We start from the raw sequence: 13,605 nt of genomic DNA, 5'->3' as shown, positions 1-13,605 counted from the left end.
ACCCGACTCTGGCGACCGAGGGGAGTCTCGCTTCTCCGGCTCTCCCGCCCATGGGCGACAGGTTTGGTCCCCAGTTCCCCCGCGTCCTCCGCTGTGATCCCTCCACACCGATCGTCAGGGCTTCCCGAAGCCCACACCTTCGTCCTTCCCGGACCCCACGCTGCATTCCTTTCGGTCACTGATTTGGACCCGTTACCTGCAGAGCGGCTCGACAATCCTGCAGGTAGTCCTCCATAGTGAAGCCCGAGGTGTGCCGCCGCCCCTCGGCGAGGAGAGGTAACCCGGCCGAATGCACCCCTCCCCAGACTCAGGGGCTAGAGCCGAGAGTCAGGGGGCGGGACTCGAACCCGCCACACAAGGGTTCAGCCTCCGAACCCCAGGAGGAAGTGCGTAATCCAGCACGCCCGGAGTCCGGCGTTACCCCGCCCCCAGAGGCGGAGGCTGAGTTCTGAGCCCAGAGACTCATGGGAGGTCGAGGAGGAGCGTGTCGCGATACCTCCTGGGAAATGTAGTCCGGAAGTTCCTAAGTGTCCACAAGTGGGAAGTCTTCTGAGTGCTATGACATACAAATTGTGTGTGTGTGTCACAATAACTCACCTTTATGGCATCTGAACTACTTGCTCTTTCAAATAGGACTAGTTATAGCATCTTTCCATACATTACACCAAGGATCTGTTTGAGATTTTATGTAAATTAATCTCCAATTTTTTTTTTAAAATACAAGATCTTGCTATGTAGCCCAAGCTTGTCTTTCTTCTCAGCTTCCTGAATGCTGGATTCACAAGCCTCCTGGTCGGGACTTTAAATTACAACATATCTCTATATTTTATTAAAACAGCTTCTCATGTTAGGTGTTTTCTTTTAGCTCCCCCCCTTTACGAAACTAACCTAATTGTGATCAGTGATGTGTTTGTTCACGCTGTGAGAACATTAGCTTAATGTTTAACCTGTCTTCTTAAAGTCTGCAGTCGTGCCAGCTCCTCCTGGACAAATATCTCCCCATGCCATTCTTGTTCTGTTGCAACCGCGACTGTGCTTCCTCTGTTGCAACTGTTCGCTCAGCTTTCAGAGTTGCTTCAAGTCTCATCCTGTGGCAGCCACGTCAATAGAGGAGCCTTCAGAATGTGAGACTAGGTTCCAACACCCCTCCTTAACTGCCACTTTCGTGCCCCAGCGCAGACCACGGGTGGGGGTGTCCCTTCCTCGTAACATCTTCCCTCATTTTTTAATCTTTTTCCCCGCTCCTCAGGGAAGTGAGAGGGGACGAGAGGGTGTCTTCTTGGCCTTAGATGTATTAACCAGGTACACAGCTCAACATTTTTATTTCTAGCCTAAAAACACACATACACACAAAACCATAGGAAGGGAAAGACTTTAAAAGGAGTGGGGTAGGGGAGGCTCCAGGAAAACAGAAGCGGGATATTTTTTCCCTTTCATATTAAACGAGTAAATATGCAGACACTAAGCCGGGCGGTGGCGGCGCATGCCTTTAATCCCAGCACTCGGGAGGCAGAGGCAGGCGGATCTCTGGGAGTTCAAGGCCAGGATGGACCAACAGCCTCCAAAACAATACAGAGAAACCCTGTCTCGTTAAAAAAAAAACATATATATATATATATATATATATATATATATATATATATATATATATATATATATAGACACTATGCACTTTCTCCCTGCTTCGCTGGCTCCAGAGCTCTGCTGCAGGCATCTAGGGAGGTCCCCGCGGCCGCTGCCGTGCTGCCCGGCTCCTCCCCGCTCCTCCAGGCCGCCTGCTTTTCCCGGTCCTCACCAGAGAGGCACGCGCGCCCCGTCCGTCCCCTCCCGCGGCAGGCGGGGGAACGAGAAGGGTCTGTTGTTTCCCTCGGTTCCTTCCTGCCCGCCCGACAGCCCCGATGGAAACCCTCCGCGGCTGAGCAGCCCCCTCCTCCTCCGGGGCCCTCGGCTCAGGCGGCTTTGTCCCGACAGAGGGAAGAGAGAGAGGGAAAGAAGAAAAAGAAAGCCCGCAAACTTCGTCTGAGCACCAGTCTGTGGGCAGGGCCTGGGGCGCACGCCGCAGACTCGGACGCCGGGAGGCCCTGGAGCGCCCCCGCCCCCACGCGCCGCCCGCCCCCGCCCTCCTCCGGCGTCCCCGGTGCCCGGCGTGAGTCCGGAAGTGGCCGCGACCCAGGCTGGACGCCGCGCGAGTAAACCCGTGTCAGCTCCGGGGCTGACAGCCGGGAGGCAGCTGGTGCAGGCGGCGCCCCTCGACGATGTCCCCTCCTCCCGCGTCGAACCGCCAGAACTGAGTCCTCGCCCACTCCCGGAACCGCATCCTTCGCTTTAAGGTAAAACTTTGTTTTCAGACTGTCTTCTTCACCTCCTTCCGCAGCCCTCCTTTCCCCCTCCGGCTGGGGGGAGTTGACACCTGATGTCCCGTCTGTGGTCTCTTATAGGATCCTTGCAAGGCACGGGGAGCAGAGAGAACGATGCGGTCCGCTCGTTTCCCCATTATAAACAAACTCTCCCTCTTCTCGGGAGCAAGAATCGCAGGGTTTGAGTTGTTCTAGAGGAAATCTCAAAGCATTGCAGCCGTGAGGGTTCGCCTTCAGCTGAGGAGATTGGGTAGGACCAGAAAAGGACTTGAGGGGAGAAGGGCCCTGAGAGTGGGTGCTGTCTTCTTGAAGCTAAGTACGTTCCTGTTTAAATGCTGCCTCCACTGTGTGACAGTCACTGCTGCTGGCTAGGAAGGGGCCTGGTGTTTTAACTCCCTCACCTGCCCCCATAGGCACTTCCAGTTAGAGAAGTGTAGGCTTTGGACTGAAGAAAGAGAAGGAGCGACAAAAGACTTGGGTACCCTCCCCTCCTACTTCCCACCTCTGAGCCTAGCAAGGTGGCGGCTCCCTGCGTTCCCTCCCTGCCCCTGCCCACTTTCTCAGAGACTCTGCTCTTGTAGCTCCTTTCTTTGGCCAGCTAGCTTTCCCAACCCCCACTTAATTATTGATCACTTCTAACCTTGGGCAGAAAATGAGCCATGCTTCTTCTCTGTAGGCTTTTTCAAATTTCCCAGGCGAGGCCTCTGTTTCAAGGCTCACCCTAGTGCCGTGGGAGGGGGAAAGATGTGGAGAGAGAGGGACAAAAATGAGGCCTGCAGATAACTTATTGCTAGTGTGATTCTAAATTAACAAAATATAAATTACCTGCAGCTAGCACAAATTATATTTGAATCAGGAGAATGATTGATTTGGGTGACAAAATTTCTGTTGTTTTCAGTAACTTTGATGTTTCCCAATAGCACAGGAGACCTTGAACTAGATACCCTCCGGCCTCAATCCCCTGCAGTGGCAGGAATTGGCAGACCTGAGACATCACACCCAGCTAATGTCACTTCTGTCCTCTAGGCCTTCTCCCAGCCCCAGGTCCTGAAGGTTTAGAAGAACAGGTGAGGCCAGGCGTTGGTGGCGCACGCCTTTAATCCCAGCACTTGGGAGGCAGAGGCAGGCGGATCTCTGTGAGTTCGAGGCCAGCCTGGTCTACAAGAGCAAGTTCCAGGACAGCCTCCAAAACAATACAGAGAAACCCTGTCTCGAAAAACCAAAAAAAAAAAAAAAAAAAAAAAAAAAAAAGAACAGGTGAGGAAGAAAGAAGCTGGACAGACCACAAAGGTTCAGGTCAGGCATATCATAAACCACTTGGGAAACTTGAAAGTAGTCTGGGCAACCAGAGCTCACCTGCCTCTACCCCCCCAAGTGCTGGACTTAAAGGTGTGTGCAACCACGCACAATGACACCTATTTCAAAAGTCATTTAAAAGGAAAAAAAGACACGGTTCCTACTTGATTTGATTTCTCCCTGTTTTTCCTTTCTTTAGTTGGGGGGCTGGGCCCCAGGGACTTGTTTATGTTAAGCGTGTGACCTACTGCTAGGCTACACCCCCAGGGCTGTCCCATTTTTTGTCCTCACTAAAGAGTAGAGAGGGAGTTAGGAGACTGAAGGGAGATTGGGGCTTTTGTCACTATCTGTAGTCTTATCTGTGTTTAGTGCTGATAGACAGCAAGTCAAACAGGTCCAGTGTTCACATCTGAAATGATCTCCAAGGGAGCCTTGCAGAGAATGGTTGCCAGTGGGTGTGAGGCTTGGACTCGGGCATTTTGTATGCCAGCCAAGGCTTCATCACTGAGCTATGCCCCCAACTCTTTTTTATTATTTTGAGATAGGGTCTCACAAAGATCCTCCTGCCTCAGCCCCCTTAGTAACTGAAATTAAAGGCCATTGTCACTATACACAACTAGAGGGGAGAGCATATATATTATTTACAGATATAACACGTGAGCGTATATAATATATACTGCATACATACTATATATGAGTGTTTTCTGTAGTAGTACTTTCTCATTGGGACTGCCAGCCTGCACATAATGGCTTACTATTAATTGTAAAAGCTCAGTCTTAGCTTAGGTTTGTTTCTAACTAGTTATGACTTGGATTAACCCATATTTTAAAATTCACATTCTTCCACAAGGCTTGTTATCTCATCTCCATGCTGCCCATCCTGCTTCCTCCACGTCTGGCTGGCAGCTCTGTCTTTCTTCTTCCCAGAGTCCTCTCTGCCTGGAAGTCTTGCCCATCTCCTCCTGCCTTGCTTCTGACTGTTCAGCGCTTTATTACACCAAGCACAGCAATACATCTTCACACGGTGTGCAAATATCCCACAACTGTTTTCCTTTATGTATGTACACCACATGTTCTTGGTTCTTCAGAAGCCAGAAAAGGATATCAAATTCCCTGCCACTTGAGTTATTATAGATCCTTTTAAACCCCTCTGTGGGTGCTGGGCATTGAACCTTGGTTGTCTGGAAGAATAGTATGTATCCTTAACCACTGAGCAATCTCCAATCTGAAGGTATTTTAAATGTAAATCATTAATCAGCAGTTCCTATTTTATGTAAATATCGAGCAAGGGGATCTCTCTGGGTGCAGGTAGTGCTGCACCCAAACAGGAACTGAAGAGTTGTTTTGTCAACTCTGGATGGGGAGAACAATCTACTGGAAGGAAGGTGGTGGTGGTGCATGCCTTTAATTCCAGCACTGGGGAGGGAGAGACAGGAGGGCCTCTGTGAGTTCAAGGCCAGCCTGGTCTACAGAACTAGTAATAGGACAACTATGGCTGTTACACAGAGAAACCCTGTCTCAAAGTAAAACAAAAAATATTCTAAGGTTGGTGGTGGTGGTAAGATCAGAGCCTGTGCTTTGGGCAGTCCTAATAGGCCAGGTTTGGCATCTTGTCCTCAATAAGCCAATTAAAAGAGCTGTATGAATACTGAAAAGTAGGGGCTCAGTTGGTAAAGGCTCTCAATGCCTAATAACCTGAGTTTGATCCCAGGTCCCACATGGTGGAAGGAGAGAACAAATTTTTGAAAGTTTCCTTCTGGCCACCAAGTGTGTACATACACACACACTAAATAAATGTAATAGAATCAGAATAATAATAATGAAAAGCAGAAAAATAAAACAGCAACAACAGATTTATTTAATGTGGCCACATTAGGTCTAACAACAAAGTGATTAGGTTATGCTCCTAAGTCTGTCTTCAGAGCCCTAAGTTAAGGGTAAAGTTTAAATAGAGAGCCAGAGTTCTGCATAGCTAAGCAGTCTAGGTAGGTCACCATGTACTCCTGCCAATTATTGACCTATCATTGTTTGGGCCTTAGCCTCATCTTGCAAGGTTGTTGGACAAGTTGTTAGAACTCTGGGAAATCTCTTTTCCTGTATTCAAGTTCCTGTCTCTGTCTTCAAGCGTCAGTGTTTTTCTCCTCCCAGCTTGAGATTCCTGAGGGAAGTTTCAATCCCTGGGTCCATTGTTTTCAATTATGTAAGGGACAATGTGATGAAATAAAGCATCTCTTTAGAACAGTGTTTCTCCACCTGTGGGTCACGACCCCTTGGGGGGGGCAGTCAAACAACCATTTCAAGAAGGGTCACCTAAGACCATAGGAAAACACAGACATTTGCCTTATGATTCAAAACAGAAACAAAATTACAGTTATGAAGCAGCATCAAAAATAATATTCGTGGTAGGTCACTACAACATGAGGAACTGTATTAAAAGGTCGCAGCGTCCGAAAGAGTGAGAACAACTGCTGTAGAGTATTCTTTTCAGGGATGCCCAGGTTACAGAGTTGCTTATCTAACACTGACAAGCTCCTCCGTGACCTACATTTCCCTTCCCTACAGGAAGCCACTCCTTAGCCTTTTTGCTGTGGTTGGTTTGGGATTGTGTAAGGTTCTACCAAGTCTTCTGAGAACTGGGCATGATGGTGCAGGCCCCTAGCATGGTAGTACACACTTTTTTCTTTCTCCTGAGACAGATAATGCACACTTTTAATCCCAGCACTCAGGAGACTGTCAGATGGATCTGAATTTGGGGCCAGCCAGGGCTGCATAGTAAGACCTTGTCTCAAAAACTAATAAATACAGTCATTTGAGGACTTGAGGGTTTCTCCTTGCCACCTTTGCACAGAGTTTAGGAGCATGGTGTTAGCTTTTTGCACCTTCGTCCCCAACCATATGATGCCTACTCTCTGGTCCCTGGGGTGATGAGAGAGGAGGTGTCCCCAGGCATACGAGCAGCCTATGTGCTCAGAGTGCTCTGGGAAAGAGCAAGGTTTGGTGTCTGTAACTGACAGGATGCCTTTAACAAGGCAGGCTAAACATCACGTTAGGAACCGTTAGGGTTGTTTTTGTTTATTGCTTTGTTTGTTTGTTGAGAAGCTGGGGATCAAACCCAGAGTTTCACAGGTGCTCGGGAAGCACTATGCTACTGAGCTGCACCGCTAGCCCACTGTAGGTAGTTTTAACATTTTTCTCTCCAGCCCTCTTCCTTCTGTCTTTCGGGCTTTGCATTTACCTTTCCTTTCAAATATTTTATTCTGTTTTGTGTGGGGGTGTTTTACCTGTGTGTCTGTGCCACAGAGAGTAGTGGGTGCCCCGGAAGTAGAGCTACAGACAGTTGTGAGGGGTCGTGTGGCTGCTGGGAGTTGAGCCAGGTCCTCTAGAAGAGCTCTGAGGCATCTCTTCAGCCCCTCTGACTTTTCTTCATTCCCTATTGTTTCCTGTTTCAGGGAAGCCAGGTCTGCCTGGTGTCTTCCATCCCCGCCCAAGTCCTGGCAATCCCATCTGGTCCCAGCAAGCTAGAGGTAGAATGAGCCGCAGCCTTCTGTTTTCCCACGCCGAGAACAGCTGAAACCGGAGCCAGAGTGGCCTCCGCCCTCCTCACTTCCAGACGTTTCTTGCCCTTTGCTCTGTAACTCAATGACCTTATTGGCCAGGTCTCTCTTCTACCTATCAGAGTCACCTAGCAAAGGTCCCTGAGGTCAAGGGGCCACCTTCATCCCCCTCAGCCCACTCTAACCTCACCATGGAACAACCCCAGGCGGAACCTCCAGCACCCAGTAAGGCCGGTAGTGCAGAAACTGTTGAATCCAGACCAGAAAATCACATACAGGACGACCCTCAGGACAGGGGCGGTACAGAGGCTGATGGGAAAGCCGGAGAACCGGAGCCAGGAGACCAAGCTCTGACACCAGCCCAGGATGCGGATGCGGAAAATCGTGAGTGCCCTCCTCCTGAGGCTAGCGCAAGTCTGTGTGGGACCTCACCTGAGATACAGACAAGAGAGGCGTGTTCTGAGTCACAGGAGCTTCCCCAGTCCCCCAGGAGCCAGCGGCCTGATCTGGATCTCTACTGTGTCAAGTGGATCCCCTGGAAGGGAGAGCGGACCCCCATCATCACCCAGAGCACCAACGGCCCTTGTCCTCTCCTGGCCATCATGAACATCCTCTTTCTTCAGTGGAAGGTAAGAACGGAGCTCAGCCAGTGGGCTGCGAGGCACTAGGCAATTAACATGTCCATAGACTTGCCTCTCGGGGGTGCTTGGTCTATTCACACCAATGGTCCTTACAATACCATGCATGTGAAGGTTACTGCAACCTCACGGACATGACATCTTACCAAGGGGAGTGGTTGGTTGGGCAGATAATGATGCAGGGTTCCACTGGGGACTTCTCTCCAGTAAGAACACTTTGGGAGCTTTTTTCCAAGCTCACACATGTGGTCCTCGCGCATCTGTGGCAGGCCAGTAGAGTAGCTTTGTTGGAGGTCCTTAAGAGCTAGTCAGCAGCTCGCACTGACAGGTGGGAATATGTAAACTGGGCATTGGTACCAAAAACTTGAGAGACTCTGAAGCCAGAGCTTTGAGGGGATTCGAGACAAGGTCTTACACTGTAAGCCAGGCTGGCCTCACGCCTCACACTTCAGCCTCCTGAATACTGGAATTGCAGTCCTGAGCCACCATGCCTAGCTTGGATCACCGTCTTTCTATGTATGTGTTCCTCCTTCACTGCTAGTAGTAAAAGCTCACGTGTGACCCCCTTCTCCCTTCTCCCCTCAGGTGAAGCTGCCCCCTCAGAAGGAAATGATCACATCAGATGAGCTATTGACACATCTTGGTGAGTGACTTTTTGGGGGGTGCTCATTGGAGCTCTGATGTGGCATTGAGGGTAGGGAAGGGCCCTCATGTCTTCAGTAAAGTTGGAGAGAAAAAGCAAAGATGAAGGTATCAGGATCTTGGAGTTACAGCACCAATTCTGCCTATAGTTACTACGCACGCACGCCCGCTCCTGGTGCTGGGGACAAACACAAGTATTGACTATATTTTGTAAGCACCAAACTGTAGCACTGGCCTCTGTCCTTACCTTTCAGTGTGTGTGGAGAGGTGTCTTTCACCTCTATAAACCTATTTATCCCTCTGAGAAATTAAAGTTCTGGATTAGAGTTTGAAAACCCATGGTCCTGAGACATATCCCCCATTCTCCAGAAGAGGAGGAAACTGAGCTTTTGGAACAACTGGCAGGGTAGGGTAGGCTGATGAGTTTCTTGTCTTACAGGCAACTGCCTCCTATCCATCAAGCCCCAGGAGAAGTCTGAGGACCTTCAACTTAACTTTCAGCAGGTGAGGCAAGAGGGCATTGGGCATAGGGTCTGCAGGCTTGCAAGAGGGCCTGAACCATTGGTTCCTTAACCTTGGCATCTTCTCCGGGGAGACTGGCATCTCTGTCCTGAAAAAAAATCAGATAAAGAGGGATCCAGGCAGCCCAGCATAGTATTGTACACCTTTAATTCCAGCACTTGGGAGGCAGAGGAAGGCAGATCTCTGTGAGTTCAAGACCAGTCTGGTCTACATAGGGACAGCCAGAGCTATACAGCGAGATCCTGTCCGTTGGGGAGGGGTGGTTAAAATGAATGGGCGGTGAGAATGCCAGAGATGAGAAGAGGGTTTCTGATCGTGTCTGGATGGAGTGAGAAGGGGGAAGGCTATGCTAGCCATCCTTGTCTTTTCTCCCACCAGAATGTGGATGATGCAATGACAGTGCTCCCTAAACTGGCCACAGGTCTGGATGTCAACGTGCGATTCACAGGCGTCTCTGACTTTGAGTACACACCCGAATGCAGCATCTTTGACTTGCTGGGCATACCTCTGTACCATGGCTGGCTTGTTGATCCACAGGTGAGGACGGGAGGCGGGGGGCATCTCGGGAGGGGTGTGACTAGTTTGAGGGGGGATAGGATTTAGAGCCTGGACTGAAGCAGAGTTCCTTGCTTTTTAATATTGCTGGGTGGAGTCACATCCCAGTACAAGGAAACCACACACAAATGAGATCAGGTCTTTGGACATCAAAAGTTCAGGAATCTTTGATCATAGAGTCACAGTTCAATGGGCTTGGTTCATTTCCTTCCTTTAAAAACAATCAGTTTGTTTTTGCCCCACCCCATCCTTCTCCCCAGAGTCCTGAGGCTGTGAGTGCTGTTGGGAAACTGAGTTACAACCAACTGGTAGAGAAAATCATCACCTGTAAACACTCAAGTGACCCCAACCTCGTGACAGAAGGTGACACTGATGCCCTCTTCCTTGTGATCTCATGTGAAGGGAAGGATGGCTGAGTGGTCTTACTATTGTTTTTGTAATTCAGAGAGGGGACTTTTCTTTCTTTTTCTGGTACAGGGGCTCACGTTGTTCAGGCTGGCCTTAAATCACTACATAGCCCAGGCCAGTCTCAAACTCCTGCTTTTCCTGCTCGACCTTCTGAGAGCTCAGACTGCAGACGTGCACTCTCATTCCTAGCTGTATTGAGTGAATGAGAAAATAGCCAGGCTTTAAGGAAGGTTTTTATCTCAATTCTGAGGACAGGGGGTGCAATCAGATCTCCTACAGCTTAGGCTGGCTTTGTAGCTGATCCTCCTGCCCCCAGCCCCTGAGTACCAGGATCACAAGTATTACCAAGCTTCAACTTATATGTGTATGCCTTGCTGGGCATCAGACCTGGGGCCTTGTACATGCTAAGCATCAAGTCTAAATCTGAACCATACCCCAGGGTGAGGTTGGGCTTTGCAAAATGGGATTCTGGAGGCTCTTGGGGCTTCTTGGACAAACCTCCTTATCTTGTTTTGTTTGTTTTGGAGCTGAGCTTGGGGTTGTGGGGTTTTAATTGTTTTGTCACAAGGTCTCTATGTAGCTAGCCCTTGGCTAACCTGGAACTGCTGTGTGGAGCATATTGTCCTCCGACTCACAGAGATCAGCCTGCCTCCATACCCAGGACTGAACTCAGGATCTTTGCGTGCTTGCCAAAACATCTAAAGCTGAGAGTACTCCAACTCTTCGTTTGTTTTGCACTTCCCTCTCATGGGTTTAACCCAGGGCTCACCCATTTATGCCTCCTGGCAGGCTTGATTGCGGAGCAGTTCCTGGAGACCACTGCGGCCCAGCTGACCTATCATGGCCTGTGTGAGCTTACAGCGACTGCTAAGGAAGATGAACTCAGTGTCTTTTTTCGAAACAACCACTTTAGCACGATGACTAAGCACAAGGTGATGGGGCCTTGGAGGAGGGGAGCAGGAACAATGTCATTTCCCTGAGCCTTTTTCTCTGGGGTCAGTGCGTCAGGCAGGATAGAGTGGGTTAAGCCGTGGTAACAGATAACCCCTAAAATCCTTGTGGTATACCACAAGTGTCTGTTTCTAATTCATGATGTATGTCCAGTGCCAACTGGCTGCACCCTGTCTCACTCCGTCTTCACTCTGGAACTCAGGTTGACACAAAAGCCTTTACATATGTGCAGGAATATATGCAAGAGAGAACATACAGTGCATTTGTTCTCAGTGCTTCTGCCTGGGAATGACAGTGGCCAGAGCAGGTCATATGAAATAAGCCTGCTGTCATGGGACAGGAAAGGGACAGTGGGGCTTTAGAGCACACAATAGTCTTTCAGAGTTAGAAGCCAAAGCTCTCTAGGAATTGAGTAGAAGAGGCTGGTCCTGCCCCCCTGACCTACTCACCACCCAGACTGTCATTGTGCAGCCCTGGCTGGCCTGGAACTCTTGAGTGCTGGGATTGAAGTGTGCACTGTCACACCTGACCTTGCTGTGAACTTCTGATCTTCCCACCTCTGCCTCCCAAGGGCTAAGATTGTAGCCACACATCACTACACTCAGGTTTTCTGCTTCTCAAAAGAGTTTATCTCGGCCGGGTGTTGGTGGCGCACGCCTTTAATCCCAGCACTCGGGAGGCAGAGGCAGGCGGATCTCTGGGACCGATAGCCTCCAAAACAATACAGAAAAACCCTGTCTCGTAAAACCAAAAAAAAACACAAAATAAAACAAGAGTTTATCTCTGTAGACATCAGCAAACAGAGAAGCAGAGGGAGGAGAGGAAACTGGATTTGGTGTGGTACTCTAACCCCGAGGATTCCTTAACCAGGATAATCACACAACACCTGTGTGAGGCGTCCTTCCCTGGTCCTCACAGCCACACATATTTAAGAAACTTTGGATGCTCACAGTGCTGAGTTCCCGTCAGCACCCTGATTCAGAAGGTCTCTTGACTGCACCTTGGCTGTAAGCTACCTCTGTGTCACCTGTCCCACCAATTTTCGGTCTTTTTCGGCTGTGGGAGGAGTGTGTAAGCGGGTGTGTGCTGAGGATCAACTCCAGGGAACTTGGACTTGCCAGGCTCCACGAGCCCCGAATGTCTTTCTCTTTTGCAGAGTCACTTGTACCTGCTGGTCACTGACCAGGGGTTTCTACAGGAGGAGCAGGTCGTGTGGGAGAGCCTGCATAATGTGGATGGCGACAGTTGCTTCTGTGACTCTGACTTCCACCTAAGTCATTCCCTAGGCAAACACCAGGGAGCAGAAGGTGGGGGCAGCTCTCCAGAGAAGCAGCTGCAGGTGGATCAGGTGTGTGGGGCCTTTCAGAATGGCGCAGAATCCATTGGCATCTGAGCTGTCTCCTATACGTGGTGAACTTCATGCATTTTATTGGCTGAAGGCTGCCCCACACCCATGCCTCCTCATATTACCTGAGGTCATGGCCTCGCTTGTGGTATATGTCCTGGCACCACAGACAATAGACGTGGTTTCCTAGAGGGAGCAGAGAATTTGAAGGAAGCATGTGTAGAAATTTAGCCTGCATCTGCATCCTTTGGTCTCAGCCTGTCTTGTGACTTGTTTTCTCTCTAGGACTATCTTATTGCCTTGTCCCTGCAGCAGCAGCAGCCACAAGGCATGCTGGGCCTTAGCGACCTGGAACTCGCCCAGCAGCTTCAGCAAGAGGAGTACCAACAGCAGCAAGCTGTGCAAACGAGGGCCCCTGCGCCCCAGGTGAGCCTGCCCCACCCTCTCTTGGTAGGCAGGGGTGTGCTGGCTTTGCTTGGTGCAGGGTGCATGTGGTTTCTGTACAGGTCTCTGCAAGCTTTCCCTCATAAACCCTTCTGAGGTACTTGACCCCTGATGTCTTTACCAAGGTTGTGGGGTAACTAGTTGCTAACTCCCACACAGGGGAGAGGAGCCACATCTGGACGCCCAGCCGGAGAGCGGAGACAGAGGTCGAAGCCTGACTCAGACTGTGTTCTTCTCTAACCCTGCCTCACACAGTGTGGCCCCACCCGGTCTTTCAGAGGCTGACTGGTTTGCTTGCAGGATCCCCTACCTCACCCCCAGATCCATACAGGGTAACTTATATGCCCTACCGGGGGTCAGAGCAGGCAACAGACACCAAGGTCAAACTTGGTATGGTCCTTGCCTTCAGTGTTGCTGTCTTCTCTTCCAGCCAGGGCCACATGGGGATGTGGGGCTGGGCGTCTCTGATTCCCAACTCCCTTTCCTGCAATATTCTCATGAATATACAGACCCAGGCTGATAGGTGAAGTACCCAACTGAAATGAATCTCTGTGTCCCTGCCTGCCCGGTTGCCCTCGGCCACCCCAAAGGCCCATTTCCGTTTGTTTTAGGGTTTGATTTGGGTTTCTATCTTTATTATTTTTAATGCCTTCCTAGGGGGTTGGAAATAAAACTTCTTTCCTGAGGTATGTTGTTTTCCTACCCTGGAGCAGCGGGGTTAAATATTTGACCCAGTTGAGGAATGTGAACCGGGGAGGAGGCAGGGAGGTGAGAAACTGCCTGTCATTTCTCACAAAGCCAGCAGGGGGAGCCCGAACGTTGCCTCTTCCCTGGTTTTGGTAGATGTTCTGGGGAAGTACTGCTGCTCTCAACCCTTGTTGGAGGTGTGTTTC

General features: G+C 50.0%; 2 protein-coding genes across 5 annotated transcripts in view; one reads left to right on the top strand and one right to left on the bottom strand.

Annotated features, from left to right (window-relative positions):
• The window catches only part of Prune1 (prune exopolyphosphatase 1), a 33,695-nt gene extending 33,180 nt beyond the window's left edge, over window positions 1–515 (bottom strand). Inside the window, exon 1 of the mRNA XM_040752242.1 lies at window positions 197–515. Coding sequence (XP_040608176.1) covers window positions 197–235 — 39 coding nt within the window. The 5' untranslated portion in view covers window positions 236–515. The remainder of the gene's footprint in view (window positions 1–196) is intronic.
• On the top strand, window positions 11–13,397 carry Mindy1 (MINDY lysine 48 deubiquitinase 1). Of its 4 annotated transcripts, none has more exons than XM_040752241.1 (11): window positions 11–223; window positions 1,972–2,330; window positions 7,103–7,836; window positions 8,431–8,488; window positions 8,927–8,991; window positions 9,388–9,546; window positions 9,825–9,927; window positions 10,762–10,904; window positions 12,080–12,271; window positions 12,554–12,694; window positions 12,872–13,397. In XM_040752241.1, exons 3-11 carry the CDS (start codon window positions 7,399–7,401, stop codon window positions 12,950–12,952), a joined length of 1,380 nt encoding a protein of 459 aa, XP_040608175.1. In that variant the 5' UTR covers window positions 11–223; window positions 1,972–2,330; window positions 7,103–7,398; the 3' UTR covers window positions 12,953–13,397. The 4 variants fall into 4 exon arrangements, with proteins under 4 accessions (XP_040608175.1, XP_021091133.1, XP_005084332.1 ...); XM_021235474.2 differs by lacking the exon at window positions 11–223 and adding an exon at window positions 2,439–2,607 and having other exon boundaries at window positions 1,811–2,330; XM_005084275.4 differs by lacking the exon at window positions 11–223 and having other exon boundaries at window positions 1,811–2,330.
• Window positions 13,398–13,605: the final 208 nt, after the last annotated feature.

This window comes from Mesocricetus auratus, unplaced genomic scaffold (assembly GCF_017639785.1).
Source record: "Mesocricetus auratus isolate SY011 unplaced genomic scaffold, BCM_Maur_2.0 Super-Scaffold_100009, whole genome shotgun sequence".
Classification (NCBI taxonomy): domain Eukaryota; kingdom Metazoa; phylum Chordata; class Mammalia; order Rodentia; family Cricetidae; genus Mesocricetus; species Mesocricetus auratus.
This window is presented reverse-complemented; position numbering and strand designations above follow the sequence as displayed.